General features: G+C 34.7%; 4 protein-coding genes and 1 long non-coding RNA gene across 9 annotated transcripts; 3 read left to right on the forward strand and 2 right to left on the reverse strand.

The window, feature by feature from the left end:
- Positions 1-988: 988 nt before the first annotated feature.
- Positions 989-3,724, forward strand: LOC103485090 (uncharacterized). Its single transcript, XM_008442551.3, has 2 exons — positions 989-1,740; positions 3,261-3,724. Exon 1 carries the CDS (start codon positions 1,131-1,133, stop codon positions 1,737-1,739), a length of 609 nt encoding a protein of 202 aa, XP_008440773.1. The 5' UTR covers positions 989-1,130; the 3' UTR covers position 1,740; positions 3,261-3,724.
- Positions 3,725-4,188: 464 nt separating this feature from the next.
- On the forward strand, positions 4,189-8,953 carry LOC103485089 (folate transporter 1, chloroplastic). Of its 4 annotated transcripts, XR_001762004.2 has the most exons (13): positions 4,190-4,494; positions 4,609-4,685; positions 5,260-5,336; positions 5,749-5,842; positions 6,070-6,163; positions 6,929-7,002; positions 7,451-7,564; positions 7,655-7,726; positions 7,816-7,836; positions 7,922-7,989; positions 8,193-8,371; positions 8,494-8,662; positions 8,798-8,953. XR_001762004.2 is itself a non-coding variant. In XM_051088922.1 (12 exons), the coding sequence occupies exons 2-11, from the start codon at positions 4,680-4,682 to the stop codon at positions 8,323-8,325; spliced, it is 753 nt and encodes a 250-aa protein (XP_050944879.1). In that variant the 5' UTR covers positions 4,189-4,494; positions 4,622-4,679; the 3' UTR covers positions 8,326-8,371; positions 8,494-8,953. The 4 variants fall into 4 exon arrangements, 3 of the variants coding, with proteins under 3 accessions (XP_050944879.1, XP_008440771.1, XP_008440772.1); XM_051088922.1 differs by having other exon boundaries at positions 4,189-4,494; positions 4,622-4,685; positions 8,494-8,953; XM_008442549.3 differs by having other exon boundaries at positions 8,494-8,953.
- Positions 8,954-11,881: 2,928 nt separating this feature from the next.
- LOC103485087 (3-epi-6-deoxocathasterone 23-monooxygenase CYP90C1) lies at positions 11,882-17,337 on the forward strand. 2 transcript variants are annotated; one of them, XM_051088923.1, is made up of 10 exons: positions 11,900-12,182; positions 12,358-12,514; positions 13,498-13,822; positions 13,926-14,075; positions 14,171-14,425; positions 16,057-16,146; positions 16,244-16,322; positions 16,477-16,583; positions 16,703-16,830; positions 16,965-17,337. In XM_051088923.1, exons 2-10 carry the CDS (start codon positions 12,495-12,497, stop codon positions 17,053-17,055), a joined length of 1,245 nt encoding a protein of 414 aa, XP_050944880.1. In that variant the 5' UTR covers positions 11,900-12,182; positions 12,358-12,494; the 3' UTR covers positions 17,056-17,337. The 2 variants fall into 2 exon arrangements, with proteins under 2 accessions (XP_008440770.1, XP_050944880.1); XM_008442548.3 differs by having other exon boundaries at positions 11,882-12,514.
- On the reverse strand, positions 16,607-17,353 carry LOC127150617 (uncharacterized). The gene is made up of 2 exons (XR_007823156.1): positions 17,208-17,353; positions 16,607-17,090 (listed from the first exon to the last, which is right to left on the reverse strand). It is a non-coding gene; the product is annotated as an uncharacterized LOC127150617 (long non-coding RNA).
- Positions 17,354-18,230: 877 nt separating this feature from the next.
- LOC103485093 (ribosomal RNA small subunit methyltransferase, mitochondrial) lies at positions 18,231-19,961 on the reverse strand. The gene is made up of 2 exons (XM_017043669.2): positions 19,185-19,961; positions 18,231-19,108 (listed from the first exon to the last, which is right to left on the reverse strand). Exons 1-2 carry the CDS (start codon positions 19,584-19,586, stop codon positions 18,452-18,454), a joined length of 1,059 nt encoding a protein of 352 aa, XP_016899158.2. The 5' UTR covers positions 19,587-19,961; the 3' UTR covers positions 18,231-18,451.
- Positions 19,962-20,975: the final 1,014 nt, after the last annotated feature.

Consider the following 20,975-nt stretch of genomic DNA (forward strand, 5'->3'; position numbering starts at 1 on the left):
ACTTATTATTAGGTCATGTTGATATTCTTGATACATCACATACCTTTGGCTCATTTTCTTGTTAGTTCGTTTAAAAGAATATAATTAGTTATACTTTTCTATTTTTCATTCCTATTTAACTTTTTATTTTCTTTTATAATCTTTTGAAATTAATTAATAGACATTAATGTCAAATATTGGGAGGGTACATTTGGTAAAGAATTAAGTTAAAAACATTCAACATGAGGTCTAAAATAAAACAAAACTTAATTTTTTTCTCGAATTAAATTAATGTTATTAAACTTTAGAATTAAAAATGTAGTGTTTTAAAATGTAAGGATCAAATTAAAACTAGAGTAACTATAATAGATAAGAATTTAAGAAATAATAACTAAGTATATAGCGATATTTTTAAAGTATTGTGAATATAGCAAAGTTTTTTTGTCGCTAATAGATTCATACGATCTTTCAATACAAACATTTATAAGATGGTCTATTATGAATAAACTTCTATCATCGATATACTTTGACAAATTTTTAAAATGTATTGATTGTTTTAAATTTAACTAGTATATATAGAGGTCTTTTAAAAAATATAACAAACAACAAAATATTTACAGTGTATGCAATAATTCTAAAAACAAAAAAAGCCTATATGCCACACCATGCTCGGTCAACAATGTGGGAAATATATTTGGTACGTTTAAATTTGTTTATTTAGATTTAAAATCGCAACGGAAAAGGAAAAGAAAAAAATGGAAAGTAATGGCAGCCAAAAACTAACAAAAAAAATGAAAGAAAAAATTTGAAATATTTAAAAAATAGAGTTTTGTTACCTGAACCGTAAATATTTTTGTTATATTTATAAAATTTTTCAAAATATATATGTGTGTGTAAATATACCTAAAACTATATCTGCAAAATGAGATGGGCCGTTCCTTTCCTTCCAATATTTGTGGGCCTTACTTTCGTAGCCAACTAAAAAGCCCACCAGCCTATTTACTATTGCTCCCCTCTGAACGGTAGGGTTTATGCCTCTTCTTCCCGGAATCTGAACGACGGCCAAACTCTTTAACCATGAACGCACACAGCTCTCTCTTTATCTCTCTACTTGCTCACTGAACATTCGCCATTTACCATATAATTCAAAGATGAGAAATCTGAGATTTTTTTCTTCTCATTTCTCTAGGATTCGTAGAACCTTCGCTCAAAACCCTTCCTCCGTTTCTCCGTCCACTCGTCACATAAATCTTCCTGGGTTGGAAACTTTTGCATCGTCGTCATCGGTGAACCATCGGAATTACACCACTGCTTCACCCGAATCAAGACCAGCTCCTTCTGAGAGAGTTTCGGCCATTGTGGATGAGATCTCTGGTCTCACGCTACTCGAGGTTGCGGACCTCACGGAGGTTCTTCGGGAAAAATTGGATGTGAAGGAGATGCCGGTAATGACAATAATGATGCCTGGGACTGGGTTCGGTGGCGTTCAAGGTGCCGGTAAAGGTGGTCCTGGAGCGAAAGGCGGTGAGGAGAAAAAGGAGGAGAAGACGGCGTTCGATGTGAAGCTTGAAGCTTTTGATGCTGCGTCCAAGATCAAGATCATTAAGGAAGTGCGGACGTTTACGAGTTTGGGGTTGAAGGAGGCTAAGGATTTGGTGGAGAAAGCGCCTACGCTTTTGAAGAAGGGGGTGACTAAAGAGGAAGCTGAAACCATTATTGCCAAGATGAAGGAGGTTGGCGCCAAAGTTTCAATGGAGTGAGGTATTGTCATCCTACTCTTTTTTAGTGTATTTTGGAACGAGTTACATCTTTATGTAGTATCTAATATGTATAGACTATCTTAGTTCTTGCATATTTCTCCTAGCTATTGGGTATGTTTTGGGGCTATTGTTAGCGTAGAACTCGTAGATACAAATCTTTATTATCTGTAATCCAAGTGTGTTCTCTTCTGTGTCGCTTAGCAGAAGAGTTGGGTCCTTACTTCTGGGAACCGAAACTTGTCTCCAGTGTTACAAATATGATAATGAGTTATATGGAATGTACTATGCACTGCCTCCGGCTTTTCTAAGTCGAGGGATGGATGAATCTGATTTTAAGACGCAGAAGTGTGTAGTTGAGGCATTAGGAAAGGAGATTGTCCGATTGACTACCTTGGAGCTATCCTAGTGGTCTGAGTATTGCTCTGTTCTTCGCTTTCTGGAAAAGGAAGGAATCATACATGCGCCTATGTTTTAGGTGGGAAATAACAAGCATGAGATAATTTGAAAAATGGGTCCTATAGGTTTTCTGACGTAATTGAAGTTGGAGAAATGCTAGTTCTTCGGAAGTAAGAAAGTGTGCAGTCTGGAAGGGAGAAGATTTTTACAGTTATTTTAGTATGTACCTACGCAACGACTTGAGTGTGTGTCCTTTTAGGAAGCAAAAATACAAATGAACTTAGATTTTTGGTAATAAATAGAAGATGACGAACTTTTAAATGCTATTCTTTGTTGAAATCTAATTTGCTGTTGAAATCTTATGAAGCTTTATGACTCATTATGGTGCAATAAGTGTTCTAAATTTTCTGGAACAGAATGAATGTTAGTTGAGATGAATAAGATCATTCAAATTGTCACGTATTCATCTTCTAGTTACCTCATATCTAGACTATCAAAATTGACTGAGAAGTCATTGGCGCTCTTTAATCTTACTCTGATTTTTGGGATCCTCCCCTTATTTCACTCATCCATAAAATGCTTCTGTTACTAAAAAAAATCATAATTGACTGGGAGGTCGTAACATATTTTCCCAAACATGAATAAAGTTAAAAATTAAAAACCTTATTTAACACGAGGCAATGTTATGATCAGTTTCTTTCCCCTTCATAGTTTCATGAACGTCACGAGAGGTTTTAGACCAGGAAAGTGTGTTGGCTGAAAGTTGACTTAGAGAAAGAACTTTGAGACCATCATAGAGTACTTAACTGTTAACACCAATTATGTATCAATATCTCTGAAGCATGTGGCATAAGACACTTTTAAGCTGCAATGGTCTATTCTATTTATTATTCTGCACTCTCTGTTTTTTATGATTATAGCATTGGTTACTTCGTTCGGTGAGTTTTGCCTACCACATCTGTAATTATTCATCACCATTTCTACTACAGCGTTAGCTGGAGACCATTCTTATTCATGCCAACTGCAAAGATGCTTAATACAATTATTCAATTACATTAGGTAAAATCATTGTATCAGTACCTGTCATTGCTTTTTAGTAATTCCGTTCGTTTCATCTATCAACAGGATGCTGCAGAAAATACCAATCTTTTATGGCAATTTTCAAGTCAGGGCAGCAGTTGAAGATATATGGTTGTCTTGAAATTCATGTGGGATGGTTGAGGACATGGGATTGTTTGGTTTCCTTCAAAATATATGGAGCATTCTTTGTCAAAACTTTCCATATTTTTTGCCTCGACATGGAATTGTATTGGTGGATAGATATTTCTTGGTACTTGCCATTTGTATTCATAGGTTTCGAATAACTTAAAACACACCATCCAATGAAGAAGAGAGTTCTCGTCAATGAGTCTTTTTATGTATTCAAAGACACTGGAAGAACAAATCACCAGCTTCAATTCTCCCCTCTTAATGCAAACTATGTAAACTTGAATAGTGGTGATTGAAACCCCTATGTAACATCATGGCTAAACTTCTAATTTGGTCGACCATTTAAGAAGTCAACGAGAAATCATTTATATGTTTTTGAATTTTGGAGATTTCATTTGACGAAACAGTAGCTAGTTTTTAGATCGCAGCTTATTCATTTATTGAGCTACAGGCTGACAGATAAAATAGTAATTGAAATGGTTGCAATAGAATGTGATTAGTAACATAGACATATAGTCACATAAATTTTTCTCATGGAATCCTCTTGTTTTTACAAAAAGATAAAATCTCTAGTACAAGAATTATTGTTTTAGCCGATGTTGTTTATTATTATTATTATTATTAAGAAATGCCAACTTAAATTACTTGAATGAGAGACTTGAAATGAAAACCAGCTTAAATAAGATTAATTATAAAGCATCAAAGTTCAAAGTAGTGGAAATTTCGATGTCATGAGATTAAAAAAGATGGTAAGAATTACTATTTTATTTAAGGGTTTAAGAATTAAATACCGATAAGAATTAAGATAATGGAGAATCAATTTATTTTCAATAAATACTGAATTTTTTCGATCCACATTTTCCTTTTCGATTTCCAAATTTTCATTTTTAATATTTTAGGTAAGATCTCCGAAGGAAATTACCAATCGGGAAGTGCCGAGTTAACTTTCCCGCCGAGACGCCGCCGAAAATTTATGTCTCAGCAACTCATGCCGATGAACTAAAAAGAAACGAAGTCAAAGTGTTGGGTAAGTAATCGAAGTCGCAGCTGGATATGTGGCAGTGGGAGAATGCCACCGCCGGTGCCCTCGCCGGATTTGCCACTGTCGCCGCGATGCATCCTCTAGATGTCGTCCGCACCCGGTTTCAAGGTTGCTTACTTATGGCCTCTCAAAGTTAGCTTGCGTGTGTCAACTAACGATCTAGCGTTTCAAGGCTTATTTCTTTAGCATTCATATTTTCTCCAATTGTATTCAACATGGCAGTTTATGATGGCAGAGGATCGAATCTCCCGACTTACAAGAATACGGTTAATGCAATCTTAACTATTACTCGGATGGAGGTTTGTAGGTTCTATGTTTGCAACTCTTAATTAAGACAATTTGCTGGCTTTAGCATTTTCCCCTTGAATTTCTGTATGGGGTATATTAATTTTGGGTTTTCGGTTATATAAATGGTCGAGTTAGTTTCAAGAACCATGAAATTTGTTTGTTTTACCTTTTAGTCGAAAATTAAGTTATCTTACGGAAAGTTTGTTGCAAATTTTATGATTACCATAGTTGGTCTTCCCTGCAACGGAATCGCTTGTCTTTTATCCTAATGAGTTTGCTTACTAGTTGAAACAAAGCCACGAGGTAATTTACTACTCGTAGTTGATTTCTTTATCCCCATAACGAAATATTCTTATGGTGTGTTTCTTGCCACTAGAAAATAAAGCGGTGCTTATACTTAATATATCGGTGTCTGGTACTTGCACGGAGTGTATGATTCACAACACTTGTTACATTCGACCTTCCAAATTTCTTATTACTTATAATCCTTGTTATGGACTTGTTTTGCCTGAAATTTCTATATCACATTGTACGTTTGGTTTCACTTTTGTTCTCATTTAGATTGTGATGCTTCCTTTATTCCAGGGCTTGAGAGGACTATATGCAGGCTTCTATCCTGCAGTTCTCGGGTCAACTGTTTCTTGGGGTTTATATTTCTTTTTGTAAGTAGATGTGTATTGATTCTTTTTCCTTTTCTCTATGGCATAAAGACATACCAACAATCAGACAATGCATCTAATCACTTGAATATTTTCTCAGTCTTCTATGGTATGAGTTCTTTTGTTATTCTCTTTTATGTGTCAGCAGTGTGAAGTGTTTTAATCATGTAAGGGGCAGAAAAGCATTGCTACATTAGGGAACATTATTGAAATATGTAAGAGAGTCATTGTGCCTATTATACAAACATTTTAATTTTTTCAAAAGTTTTCGTGTTGAATTCTCTCGTCAAAAACAAGATCTAAGCCCAAATTTGAAAACTAAAAAAAAAAAAAGTAGTTCTTGAAATCTTGTTTTTTTATACTTTTCATCAAGTCTTTGGAACTCTATTAAATGTTTTCCCTCAATGTATTGTAGCTATGGCAGAGCCAAACAAAGATATTCTGACAGTGGAAAGAAGGACTTGAGTCCTAGTCTTCATCTTGCTTCAGCAGCGGAAGCAGGAGCTTTGGTGAGTTTAAGACCTTTTTTTCCCCCGATTTTTCCTCTTTCTTTTTGTTGCCTCATTATTGTTTCTTTATCATTTCTAAGTCATGTTTCAAGTCCTTGGTTTTTTTTGTGCTTGTGAACGTCGAACAATTTCCTTATTGCACTAACTAGAAGAATATTTCTATGCCCTCATCATTTTGAACTTCTGATCTTTATTATATTCACAACTGTGATTGTACTACTTCTCAGGTTTGTTTTTGCACAAATCCAGTTTGGCTTGTGAAAACAAGAATGCAGCTTCAGAGTCCTCTTCATCAAGCTCAACCTTATTCTGGGCTATATGGTCTGCCTTCTGTCTTTCATTCAATTAATAATAATGTGTTCTTTGGGATATACCTTATCCTAGTAAGTTATAAGATCATATGATTTGTACTTCAGTTAAATTTCAATATTTTATCCACCCCCATTCCCCCTCTCTCTCTCACACATACACACACACACACTCGAACACACAAACACAGTTGTTTTGTCAGCCTTTTTTACCTTGATATTTAGACTTGTCAAGGATTGAAGGCTTTTATGTAAACATGAAAAAACAAAAATTTATTCATCAACAAGAGAAAAGAATAAAAATAGGGAAACAATAAGAAGGCCAAACCCTCTCATTGAAAGAATTTTACTTCATCTGGAGACGGAGCTTGAAGAATAGATATTTTTTATTTCCAATGTCTTTCAAACATCAATGAAAGTATTTGAAGTTGATGATGTTAACAGACAAATAAGATCAAAATTCTAGTTTTTTTCTCTCGAAGCTTTATTCTGTGACTAATTGGAGCAAGGTCCATTGGTTCTTGAAGAAGCATAGCATTGGAAGTTAAAAGTAATGTAGATAAGCATTTCCAACTGTTCCGAAAAAAGTACCGTTGAAATTATCTGATCTTCAGCACTGTGATATCGGGTAATGGACGCGTAGGTATCTATTTTGTGGGGGTGCACTGTTAGTTCATTTTTAATCTAGAATAGTCTAGGCTTGGAACCTAATGCTAGCTCTTGTTCTATTATTTCCTATTCATGTGATACTATACACATCTATCATGTTTAATTGCAGATGCCTTCAGAACCATTTTGAGAGAGGAAGGTTTTGCTGCTCTTTATAAAGGGATTGTTCCTGGCCTTATGCTTGTAAGCTGTTAGATTTTAGTTTAATTTTCTTTTAACTGTTTGCTGTGTGGATCTTATTGCATTAGTTAGTATTTGATTTTTGTAACCCATTGGTCTTGTTAGGCATCTCATCTCCCATCTTTTGTACTTTGGCCCTGTTAATAATATCTTCTGTTACCTGTAAAAATTTATCTGTATTTGTGTGTCAGTGTGAGAAACACATATATTAGTTTTAAAATTTCATGTCTTCCATTGATTATACTGCAATTTTGTTTAATCAAACATGGGCATTACTCTAAACTTTAACTGAGATTCACCATTATCCCAAACTGAACTACTGTTCATTTGTCCTTTTCTCTCTTTGAGGATTCATTATGGAGTGGGAAAGAGTTTGTACGTTTGTCATAAAAAGACATTCTGTTTACACTATTTCATGGGAACAATTCATAGATGTGTTTTGTTGCTACAGCAGGTTTCTCATGGTGCCATTCAATTTACAGTCTATGAAGAACTCCGTAAAATTATTGCCAACTCAAGGTCTAAAGGGACCAGAGTCGATGCTCAAAGTTCCGGGGAATTACTGGTACAAATTTTTGGCTTGAGTTTACTCCATTAGATCCTTGGAATGTGAAATGGAAACTCTTAGTCTCTTATTGTGAACTGTCTCACACAGAATTCCGGTGATTATGCTGTTCTTGGAGGAACTTCTAAAATTGCTGCCATGCTTTTGACATACCCATTTCAAGTAAATTGAAATTTGCTTTGATGCTGTGAACTGTGGTGTGGTTTTTATAGTCATTTTTCTTAGCTGATTTTTGAGTGACTTGGTTTCAGGTTATTCGAGCTCGGTTGCAGGTGTCCCAATATATATTATCTTTCCAGATTGTTTTTCCTCTTTTTTCTATTTTTGGAATTAAATGAGCGTTCTGTCTGCTTGCAGCAAAGACCAGGCCATGATGGAATCCCAAGATACATGGATAGCTTCCACGTTCTTAAGGAAACTGCACGGTAAGAATTAACCTGTCCAATTAACGTTACACTACCTGGAGAACAAATGTGCCTTTACTCTTTGAATTTTTGTATTGCTCAATGCCTTAAGAATTAACCAGGGGGGCCCTGCAAAGTGAAGTTGGAGCTTTTGTCAGCCCTCACTCCATAACCTACACCATAGTAATAAAATTTCCTCTGCCGTTTGTTTATATATCCTGCAGGTTTGAGGGCATTCGTGGGTTTTACAGGGGAATTACACCAAACCTTCTAAAGAATGTCCCGGCGGCCTCAATCACGTTTATTGTGTATGAAAACGTCTTAAACTTGCTCAAACTAACAAGACAAAAGGAATAAAACCCGTGGACTGAACTACATTGTTATTTCATCATTGCAGAAGCTGGTATTTGTATCAAAAATTTCTCCTTTCTATTGGATTTTTTATATTCTTGCAATTTATTATTCAATCCATCATTTCCCTCTTTGTTCGTGGAAATGAAAATCCATCTGCTTTTGAAATTCCAGGAGGTAAAACGCAGAGCATTTGTTAACCAAGTCACTTATTGCGGATTAGACAAAAAGAAAAAGTTATTTATTGTGGAGAAAATTTACGGATGAAAGAATTTTCTTGAAGACATGCTGAGCTCTCTCCTGTTGGATGACTGGCATCGTCATCCAATATAAAAACTTCAAGGTCGGATACGAAGCTCTTGAATACATCTCCTTGCACATATTTTTTGGTTCCTGCTGATTTGAATCCAGTACTTTCACTTATTAAAATTTTTGTTGGGAACTCTTAGTTCTGTTATCCCTGCCCTGGTGCCAACAGATCCCAGTTCCTGTCACCATAATAAAATGAACGAGCTTCCTTTTCGAAGCAATTTTGAACAAATATGGGTCCACATTGTGATCCCCTTTGTACTCTGTTAGAAAATGACCAAAGAAAGGAAGAAAAGGAAATGTGAATCGTTGTTCGTTATTGTTACATGTCAATAGTCCGGTAGTTAAATGAACAACGGTATTGGAATTGTGGCTTGGCTTGGTGGATTTGTTGGGACAATGACGCGATACCAATGGTTAATTGGAAAGGGAATCTCGGGCCATCACACTAACGAATCTCAGGGAAGCCATGGATCAACAGAATAGAGGTCCTTTGTCTTGACTACATCCCATTGTTTTGGATTTTCTGGTGTATAGCTTTGTCTTTAGGAGTTACTAAAGCTTCCCTAAATTGTTAGCTACATTAGATGGGTACCATATATATATAATAACTACATTAGTTGGGAAAACATGTCAAAGACGACAAGCTTAAACAATACTTGAATATAATTAACTACTCACAGGTGGAGGAAGTCCAAATGTCTACCCAATTAAAAGTTTGAAATTGTTCGTTTTTCATTTCCATTATGCCAAATCTAAGTTGAGAAAAAAAAGAACATTATTAGAATTAGCTTAAACTTTTCCCCATCTCCCCTATCTTTATGTTGGTCCCTGCACTCAATCACTTGGGTTCCAAAGATTATAGAGATTCTTTCCATAAAAAGGAATCCAATGAAAGGTCTATTCCACAAAGTAAATGGGTCCTTTTGAGTTTCAAATGCATGTGAACATTGGATTCTACGTTTGATATGTTTATGATAATGTGATTTTGGTAATTAAAAAGTGATTCGAAAAGGAGTGGGTGGTCCAATATCTTTATTTGAGTGACATTTAGAATTTCTTACAGCTGCAGTTGTCCATGTTAGTACTATAATTATGTTGACTTTTTGATATAAAATGTTCCACTCCAAATTATTTACCTCTCTCTTCAAAGGTAGACAGAGTCTGCATTCTGTGTGTAACAGAGAGAATAAAAATAAAAATAAAAATTTTGGAAGGGGGCATTCTTGTAGAAGCTTCGGTTAGGTTTCATGATTATGGCTTCTATAGCTTAATCTCCTTTCTAAATATCATATTGCAATCTACCTCATCCACCAATTAGCATATTGTTTTGTGACAGGAACATGCTTAACCTACCAATCACTCAACGTTCCAAATGAATATGACAACTTAATATCATTTATATTTTTTAGAGTCTTTGCAAAGTAAGATAATTTAAATTATCAGGGTCTTTAGAAAGTGAGATAATTAAAATTATCAATAACTAGGGAGTTGAAAAACGTAAATAATCTCAGTCAAAGCAAAACTTTAGTTAGAAAATTATTAGAATTGAAATGAAATGAGTTTTATAAAAAAAAACTCTTAATCCAAATGTAGTTTTGAATTACATTAAGTAATAAATTGATTGATAAATTAAATAGCTTCATAAAAGTAAAAATTATCTTGTTGATATGAGGTCCTATATTTCCAATAAACCATTAATAAACGAAACACATTCAATTTTAAAATTTCGATGATGAAACCACCAAATATCATTCTTGATATAAATAATAATTTTTCATTCTTTTAAGAAAGTATATATTTTTTTATGTAATTTCATTCATATTCACTCGTTACAATAGTGTTGCCAGAAAATTACTAGTAGTGGATTAGTATAGAAAAGTTTTCATATTAGCTGCATGCATTCGTAGTATATCACAACACAAGTATTTTAAGAACAACATGAATACACTGCTCTAAAAAGTACGTAGTATTAGAAATCCGTTTTCAAGGGATTGATAGTTTTGTGAATCACAGCAGCAAACACAAAGATGAAGAAGGATGAGAAGAAAGTTAAAACAGCAAAGTTAAGAGAAATGGGTCCACATTCACTGTGTAGATCCATCACTCACTTGTAGTTGCAGAGAGAAAGAGAGAGATATTGAAGACTGTGAAACAGTGTTTAAAGTACTGAAGCATGATGAAGACAAGACGAATGAATTATGGGAAGTAGTGAAAAAGAAAATAAAAAGAAACAGGAATAGGGTTTAGATTAGGGTGAGAGAGGGGAAAGGGATGAGATTTCTTCCGGCGCCCCCCAATCGGCCCAGTGGGCTTTGTTCACGTGCTCAGTTTCTGCACATGCCATTTCCAAGGTGGGTCATCTTCTTTCATTCTACAAATTAAACACTCTCATTCTGGCCCGACCCATGTGATCTCATCCCCCCTCCTTCTTCTTCTTCAACGCTTCAACCTTTTCTCTTCAGACACTTCCATTTTTCTCACATAACCCTAAAGTTAGCCATGGAATCCATCAAACTTTTGGAGTCGGCTATGGGGAAGCGTTTCCAAAAAACCCCATTACCATGTTCTTCGAAAGTTCGGATTTTTATATTCTTATGATTCATACCAATCACATTTTTCTTTCGAAAAACCCGGATCTCTCGGGACCAATTTGCTTTTCTTTTCATTTATATGTCTGAGTTTTACGTAATCCCCGCATTATAAACGTAAACAAATGAGAAAGCTATCGTTATTAGTCATATAGTATAACTATTTAAGTCAAATATCAGAACTTTTTATACCATAATCGTGTAAGTTGACTTTTTTTTTTTTTAACAACAGTAATCATTAATTTAAGCACAAATTAAATGTTACTTATTTAATAAAATAACAATAAAGAATAAGGTATGAGTAGATTGACCTTTTAACATAACTTAAAAGATTGTAGATTCGAATTTCGACAATGAATTTATAAAAAGAGGTTGGGAAGTGATATTTGTAGGACAAATATATCAATTTTTTTATCGAAGGGTTTGTGAGGGAGAGAGAGAGAGGAAGAGCATTGATGAGGTGAAATGGGTAAGGTACAATTTTAGAACATTTTTGGTGGAACAACTTTGGTGGGGTTAGAGAGAATTGAAAAAAATGGGATTTTTGGTGGAACAATTAAAATGGATTAGAATAGAGAAATCCAAGTAACAATAACATCTATACCTAATGAAATAAAGACAAAAAAAAAAAAAAAAAAAAAGGAGAGAAAGGGTGTCAATATTAGGCCATCAAATATGGTGTCACACACTTCATTCATTTTGATTGTTATAAGGGCATGGTATAGATCTTCCAAATCTCAACACCCAAAAAAGATTTTCATTCCTCTTCTCTCCCTTCACTTCCCAAATCCCATCCCCTTCTCTAATTCCCACAAAGGACAAAGCTATATACCTAATTTCCTAAATAGACACTCTCCTATACTCCTATTTATATTCCTCTTTTCTCATTTCTCTCTCTTTTTTTCTCTTTGAGAGACACATAAAAACTGGGTCTTTGGCTGCATGAATTGATTTGATAGCCAAGTAAAAGTCTTCTTCTCTCTCTCTCTCTCTCTCTCTCTTTTTTTTTTTTTTTGCCTTGGTTGACTCAAGAAAAAGAAAAAGTCGCAATCTTTTTTTGTTTAATAGGGTGTTTGTAGGGTTTAGAGAGAATTGAAAAAAATGGGATTTTGGGTATGGTTTGTGTGTGTTATTTTAGGTTGGTTTTTGTTCAAGAAGAAGAAGAAGATTATTGAGAACAAAGATGGAATTCCTAAAGGGAATTTGGGTTGGCCTTTCTTTGGTGAAACTCTTCAATTCATTTCTTCTGGCTATTCTTCTCGTCCTGTCACCTTCATGGACAAACGCAAATCTCTGTAAGTCAATCTCCCTTTTCTTTTTTCTTTTTTCTTTTTTCTTTTTTTTTTCTTTTTCTTTTTTTGTTCTGTCTTCTTAAAAATAAAAAATAATATTAAAAAAGTTTTTTTTTAATTAGTTTTTCAATTATTTCTGATATTTTTCCTTTGGTAGGAAACACCCAGTTACCTATCAAACATATTCATAACCTTACCAAGCATTGCATACCCAGCTTTTTTCCTTTTTCTTTTTTTCCTTCTCATTCTCTAAGAAAATATTCTTCTTTTTTTCCCTCCCTTTTATTGTTACCATAAATAGAGGATCATATATTTATTTATTTTCTTTCTACATTACTGCATTACAAGAAAGTACACAAAACCCAGCACAAAAATGATGAGTGCCACCATCATTCATTAGCTGGACGTGTTACCTAACTATTTTCACCATAATTAAAGTTGTGGTGGTAATTATGTTTTTTTTCAATTTTTTTATGGTTGTTGTTATGATTAATCCAAGTTAGCAATTAGTTGGATTGATTTTCTATTCAATTGTTTTGGAGAGGCCAGAAGAGAATAAGGAAATGATGATGAGGATTGATAATTGATAATTGATAATTTAATTTAATTTCAAAAAAAAAAAAAAAAAAAAAAAAACACTGAAGGTCACACATGCAAAGAGAGAAAAAAAGTTTGAATTTTAAACCATAGGAAATATTATTGTTTTATTTGTGTTTTTCTTCTCCTGTTTGTTGTAATGAAATGAGGCAATTCTCAATAAGGGATCAGAATTGAAAGCCTAAAAGAACCAAGCATGTACTTTTGAAGAAATTTCCATGTGGGTGAAAATCTTTGGTTGCAATTTTGATCCAAAAAAGTACTAAAAGTGCAGACGTCTGACTCTAGCTGCAGTAACCATAGTCTACTTACTTAGATTGATGAAAAATATATATATATATATATATATAATTAAAGGATTTAATTTTTGTTTGTTATTTATTTTGCAGGTATGGGAATGTGTTTAAAACCAACATTTTGGGGACACCCATAATAGTATCAACTGATTCAGAGGTGAACAAGGTTATTTTACAAAACCATGGGAATATATTTACCCCAGCTTACCCAAAATCAATAACAGAATTACTTGGTACATATTCAATTCTAAGAATGAAAGGGAACGTTCAAAGAAGACTTCATACAATCATTGGAGCCTTCCTTAGGTCTCCTCAACTCAAAGCCCAAATCACTAAAGATATTCAAAATACTGTTCAACTTAGACTTGCTAATTGGAACAATAACTCTCCATTGCATTTTCAAACTGAAGCCAAACAGGTCTCAATAATCTCCCCCTTTTTTCTTCTTACTTTAAAATATTGTATTATATATATAATATGGGTCATGCATGAAAATTTATATAATTTTATATTTTTTTCAGATCACATTTGAAGTATTGGTGAAGGTGTTGATGAGTGTGGGACCTGGTAAAGAATTGGAGACTTTAAAAAGGGAATTTGAAGAGTTTATTAAAGCTTTGATTTGTATACCTATTAAATTACCTGGAACTAGGCTATATAAATCTTTGAAGGTTTACCTTTTCTTTATTATAATTTGATCAATAAATTAATAGTTTATATTTAATCAATTAACTTGATCTTGTTGTTGGGGTTATGTATACTACAGGCCAGAGAGAAGTTGTTGAAAATTGTGGGGAAGATTGTGGAAGAAAGGAAATCGAGGGTGGGGGAGAAGGGTGCACCGAGGGATGCGGTGGACGTGCTCTTACAGGATCACAGTGAGAACCAAGGGCTACCCCTCGATTTCATCAGCAGTCACATCATAGAGCTGATGATTCCCGGGGAGGAGACGGTACCGACGGCCATGACTCTCGCCGTTAAATTTCTCGGTGATTGTCCCCGCGCTCTTGCCCAATTAATGGTACGTTTTCTTTTCTCAGTTTTTTTTTATTTCCTTTTTGTGATCCAATGGTTAGGATTTGAATCATGAGGTGGGATGGTGGGTGGAGCCCGTGGGCAAAAACCGTCGGTTTCAAGAGTGTGCTTTCCGATAACCACCATGTTCCAATTAAATAATTATCATGTTACTCACTTAAATATATATTCTCCTTCAAAACATTATACATTTGAATATTGACACTCACATGTCAAACCCAAATAACAATTATAATGATAATAGGTATATCTATGTTTATAAAATGCCAATTTTATTTATAGTGTCTCTTCTAAAATATTAAGGTCAATTAGGGGCAAGCAGTAGAGTTGTTTTGGTTTAGAGAATTGGTGAATCTAGGAAATTATTATGGCTTGGGATGGAATTAATAATCTTTTAGAACTCTTTGGCCTAACATTAATTAATACCAGCTCACTTCGACATTTTCTTTCTAAACAGTAGAATTATTAGGCAATCTTGTATCGAAGATTTACCCTTGTTTGAGTGCCCAACTTCAAATGGGGTGTCTAGTTCTTCTCCATGTTTGGGGTTTCAAAGTATAATAGGTGGTACTTTTCATGTTTGGTTTTATATTATTATTTTAAATTTCCCTTTCTGTTATCGTGTTTGGTATTTTTTTTTTTATTCTAAAATAGTTTGTATTGTATTGAAGTATTTTACACCTCAAAGGCAAATTGTTGTGACTTAATAGACTATTATAACACATGGATCAACTATAATTATAATCGAGTAAACACTGCAAACACTCTATTATTAATCTTTAAAACTGGGGTATAATGGATGTAAAAGTTGTCGAATTAAGTATAATATGTGAGATCACGCAGGATATAGCATCATTGAAGTTTAAAATAGGTTGGTTAGACTGGAAATAAAAAGTGAAAAAATGTATTTAATTAGATATAAATTTGAGAAGGTAAATATTGATTAGAGACAATCATGATTTGAAAGTTGATTGATTGAATTTGAAGAAGGGAAAAAAAGGGGGGATGGTGTGGGGTTAGAATTAGAAGTAGTATTGACTTTTGTAAAAAGTCGTTATCGGAAGGGTTATAGGGAGGGAAGGGATATTATAATTATTATCCGTATGAAGAAAGAAGGAAAGAAAAGAAGAGTATAAGTGGAGGTAGACGCACGAGCGGGGGAGCGCACGTGTGAGTGAGTGAGAGAGACAGAGAAAATGAGGCGATGATGTGGAGGTTTCGTGGCCGTACGATATTAAGATTGAGGCGTGTTTGTCAGATAAAAAGGGACCACCAATTAACTCCTTGGCTGCGCGTGTAGAGACCATTACCTGTCTCATTGTCCCCTTTTTCATTTTCCTTTTCTATTCTTAAAATTATCTCTCTTTTTCTTTTTCAACTCTCACTTCTTTCTTTTTCTTCTTCTTCTTCTAATTCCCCCTTTTTCTTTAATTCATAACTTATAACATTATATATCCATTTAAATTCCATCTTGTCATTAAAATCCTTTAATTTGGATTCACATCTTTGGATTGGATCGGAAATACCGTAACATTACGAACTTCTTTGTAAATTATAATTATTTGAACTTGGTGGGGTTTCTCAAATTCTCTCCTTTTGTTTGGTTGATGAAATTAGGAAGAGAATATGAAACTGAAGAAGGAGAAGGATGGATCTGGGGAGGAGTATACGTGGACAGATTACATGTCTTTGCAATTTACTCAAAATGTAAGCATAATTAACACTTCAATTCTCACACCAAAAAGTACTGAAAATTTTCTTCTTTATGCTGATTGATTTTGTTTACTCTTCCATTTTCATTTAGGTGATTAGTGAAACATTAAGAATGGCTAATATCGTCAATGGGGTTTGGAGAAAAGCTCAAAAAGATGTGAAAATCAAAGGTATGGTAAGGGAATCTATACCTTTTTTTATTACAACAATTACAAGGATAATTGACTTTTTAAGTGATATTGGTGTCTTATTCATCTAGTTATGCTCTAACAAGTGTGTTTCTCATTTTTTTTATTGGGGTTTCATCGTTGTATATGATGGCAGACTATTTAATACCGCAAGGATGGTGCGTCCTGGCTTCCTTTATTTCAGTTCATATGGATGAAAAGAACTATGCAAACCCACATGAGTTTGATCCATGGAGATGGGAGGTACGATAAAAGAGTGGAAAATGTATTTGCAAGTTTGTGACTTTATTAATCATATCTTGTTTCGTTTTAATCTTTATGAATGATTGAAGTATGGCTGCAACTGTAAAAAATATAAACAGGAAAATTTGTCTGCTACAAACAACCATAACTTTACACCTTTTGGAGGGGGACAGAGGCTATGTCCTGGAGTCGAACTCACCAGGCTCGAAATCTCAATTTTCCTTCATCATCTTGTCACGACCTACAGGTACTCTCTCTGTCTTGCATTTAAGAAAAAAATATCTACAAAGAGAGACTGGTTTTAATTGAAACCAATCAGAAGTTGTGGGGGAAAATGTCATTATGATAATAGTAACATTACATAACTGCAAATGAAAGCAGATGGGAAGCTGAAAAGGATGAAATCGTCCATTTTCCGACAGTCAAGATGAGAAGGAAGCTGCCAATCACAGTCACAACCTTAAGTTCTTGACTGGATTCAATCATCTCAACAACTTTGATACCAAGCTGTCGAGGAAATAAGGCGAAAAAAATTTGCCACACACAGATGTAAATGTATTAAATGACCGTAACTGTACTAATACAGGAATTCTAGTTTTACTTTACATGGAGCTCTACTCTTACCATTCTGAATTATGATTCTTGTTCGTGCGTCGCCATCTTTTTGACAGTTCAAAGGGGTCCTTTTTTGTCCATTTCCTCCATTGAATAGCATTCATTGTACCCAACTCCATGTTTAAAGTTTATTTGTTTCCTTTCCTTTCTCTCCCCCCCCCCCCCCCCCCCCCCCCCCCACATTATATGGTGAGGAGCTTGCTGGAGATTGTGTCTTTTGGTTGAACAGAGAGAACGAGAAGTTCATCTTTAGGCATCCATTTTCCTCCTAAAACCAAGCATGCGTGTTCGAATTTGCCTTCAATTTCTACCACATCAGCTTATGATAGAGCACATCCAAAGTTCAACATCACATGCTGTGGAAGTAATCAAAAGAAGATAATAATAGTGGATATAGATTCTTAATCATTTCAATTTCAATTCTGTCAATCAAATAGTACAAATTTGAGAGAGAGAGAGGGAGTTGTGGATGATGCGTTTATTAAAGGCCATGCCAATCACAAGACTAGGTGGGTCAATGATATGAAGTCTGGTAGAGCCCACCAGCGGCCGTCCTCTTCCATGACAATCACAGTTCACATGATTCAAACCATCCACCATATTGCTGTCTCCCCTTTTTTTGGTGTTGGTAAATATCCAAAAATTCAGTTCCTGTGTCGGTGCCCATTAATTTATACATCCTAATCTGATCATCCTTCGGCTACAAGTACCGTTTGCTGAACCAGGCGCATCAGAGATGACATTAGGAACCCAGTTCCTGTGCCATTTGATGAAAATGTGGCTTTCCTTAAATGCTGAAGCCCGTTTCTATCGCACTCGGCTCAAATCTTTCCTGCAATCTTGATTTGTGTCTTTACTAGCGAAAGAAGCTACTGGAAAAATAAGACTATCCATAGTATACATGAAAGAACAAGCCATTGCCTCACAGTTTATTCCATAGATTCTATTGAATCTAAATATAAAAAACTCGTGACTACAGCTAGTTGAGAAGTAGCCAATCTAAAAGTCGTAGGATTAACACAATTTGCAATCTAATCAAAACAGGCTCCATTTTTTAACTTTAAGTTATACAAACTACCAATTCGTGAGGCAAATTCCCCGAGTTAACTTTAAAAAATGATATTTCTTTCCTGAGAAGACTATGAACTACAATTCAAGTGATAAATAAGAAAGTACAGTGAAACGCCAAAAGGAAGACTATTATCTAGTTCTCAGAGGCTACTGCCCTGACCATTGAGAATGAAGCAGGAAAATTACTCTTGTTCTGAACTATAGGCATCAGCTAAGACACTTCTTTCAGCATCTTGAAGCTCCGATCTATTGTCAAAATAAATTCCAGATTGATTAAACAATGCTAGCAAATGTAGTAATTTTTCGTTACACAACTTCACAGGCCTTTTATCTTCAAAGTCCCCAGATTTTAGAACCTGTATGACCGTCTCCCGGAAGGAATTAAACCCCTCCTCTGAATTTGAGTGCATAAGGTCCATCAGCTTCCTCTTCTGCTTGAATGTTGCCCCAAGTGTCTTATTCTTCTTGCCAAAGCAAGTTCTAGTGAACGCCCGCCACTCTTCCAGGTTCACTTCTGGAACTTCCTTCTTGGGCCGGATTAACACCACAGATGAGTCGACTTTAGGACAAGGAACAAAGTCCCTCTTGCTTACATCCATGACATGCTCCACATCAGCCACCAGTTTCACATTAACAGCCAAACGATTATACTCAGAATCACCAGGATCCGCCAACAACCGCCGTGCAAACTCCTTCTGAAGTAGAAGCGTGGCACTCCGGAATGGAATTGTCCCGTATACCAACTTGGCCACAAGCGGGGAAGATATACCATAAGGGATGTTGGCCACAACGAGGTCGAAATGAGGTAACTCGCATTTCAAAGCATCTTGACATATGACCTACAAAACCCCACCGCCAGCAGTTTATCCTCTGTCAGACATTTCATCGAACAAGTTGATAGCAATTTTAACTTACACAAATGCGGTCTTCAAGTTGGTGCTCCGCCACGCGTCTGTGAAGAACCTCGACCATTCTTTTATCGATTTCAACGGCTATGACCTTTTGAGAGGCTTCCAAAAGCTTCAATGTCAAATTTCCAGTGCCGGGTCCGATCTCCAAGACCGTATCGGTCGGAAGTATTGCAGATTTTCGAACAATAGAGTCCAGAATTCGTTGGTTTGTAAGAATGTGCTGGCCTCTGCTCTTGTAGAAATACAAATGGGCTTCTTCGTTCTCATCTTTCTTTGGAAGATTTCCATGTGGGCCATTGTTTCTGTGGTTGTGTTGATAAGTGGATGCTGAACGTATACAGTGAAGGAATTGATGGTGGTTCAGGCCATAGATGAACCTGCATAGATTCTTGTGGGGACGAAGCATTTGGGTCTTCACAAGCCGAAACAGAAGCAGAAGAACATGAAGATTGCGAATAAGAGAGAAAGACTCATCGATTCAATCGGCAGATTGCTATGCAGTCGGCGCTTTTTAATTGTAGGCCCAAATTCACAAATCTATTCCGAAATCTTTTTCCTTTTTAATTTTCAGATTTTTCCTTCCTTTCCTTTTTTTGGAATTTTTTCTTCTTCTTCGTCTTCTTCTTCTTCTTCTTCTTCTTCTTCTTCTTCTTTTCCCTTTTAATTCAAACAATGTTTTGAAATAGTTACGGCCATACTTGAATGTTTTAATTTTCAGATAATACGACTTCAATGACTTTTTTTTATAGTCACTTAAAGACCATATCTTGGCAACCCAACACATATAAGTGATTATGAAATAGCTGGGGTCATATTTGAATGTTTCATTTTATACTTGATTTTGAATTAATGATTTTGGTAAAATAACAAATGTAAACTAGAGATCGTGGGAGAATCGAACAAGTGCTTATCATGACGATTTTTTAAAAATAAATTCTTTTTCATAATTACAACAGCCTTGATGAATTAAGAATAGTTTACCCATTATTCTTGACACTCAAACTTTTCATGGTCAAGTAAATTGATCCGTAATCCTAGTTGAAATGCACGTAAGATATATGTATGTTCTCGAATGTCAAAAAAATTAAAATAAGAAAAAATATCAATATGAATACAAAAAGTTAGAGCGTAAAAAAAATAAAATCAAACATATAAAAGAAAATATCAAATTTGATTTCAGAAAATAGCAAAATGACTATAAACACGTATAAAATGTTGTAAGGTAGTATTATTTTGGTTGAAGTAGAAGCATCACTAACTATACGTACTAGAGGATGTTTGAAGCATTTACATAAAAAGTTTTTAAGTATAAACATCGGTTCTTTCTAGGTTTATATAGAATTGTGTTGAAGTATGTAAATAAATATCTAAAAGAAAAAAAACCTAAAAATACCCTATATTTTATTTAGATTATGAATTCTAAATAGATCTTTTTACTTGGACTCCAAAGATCTTACATTTATAAACAGAGAATGTATCTTTATTTATGAACCAAACTAAACATGTAAGTCTAAGCTAAACAAGCATAAAGTAATCAAAAAGTTGAATAAGAAAAGTTAGAGAGGTAGAAAGAAAATTTGAGTATCTCGATAGAGTAAAAGAGTACTCTCCAAAGTGTCTATCTTTGTTTTTAATCAAATTTTCTTTCTTCAAATAATTTGTCTATCTTTTGTACCAAGAAACGTTTGCAAGCTCTCAATAATTGACATAAAAAAAAAAAAACGGTCACGTCTAGTAAGCCTTTTTTTGGTTGTAATTAAGATGACACCTCAAAGTTACGAAAAATAAGAATAAT

Source organism: Cucumis melo, chromosome 8 (genome assembly GCF_025177605.1).
Source record: "Cucumis melo cultivar AY chromosome 8, USDA_Cmelo_AY_1.0, whole genome shotgun sequence".
NCBI lineage: Eukaryota > Viridiplantae > Streptophyta > Magnoliopsida > Cucurbitales > Cucurbitaceae > Cucumis > Cucumis melo.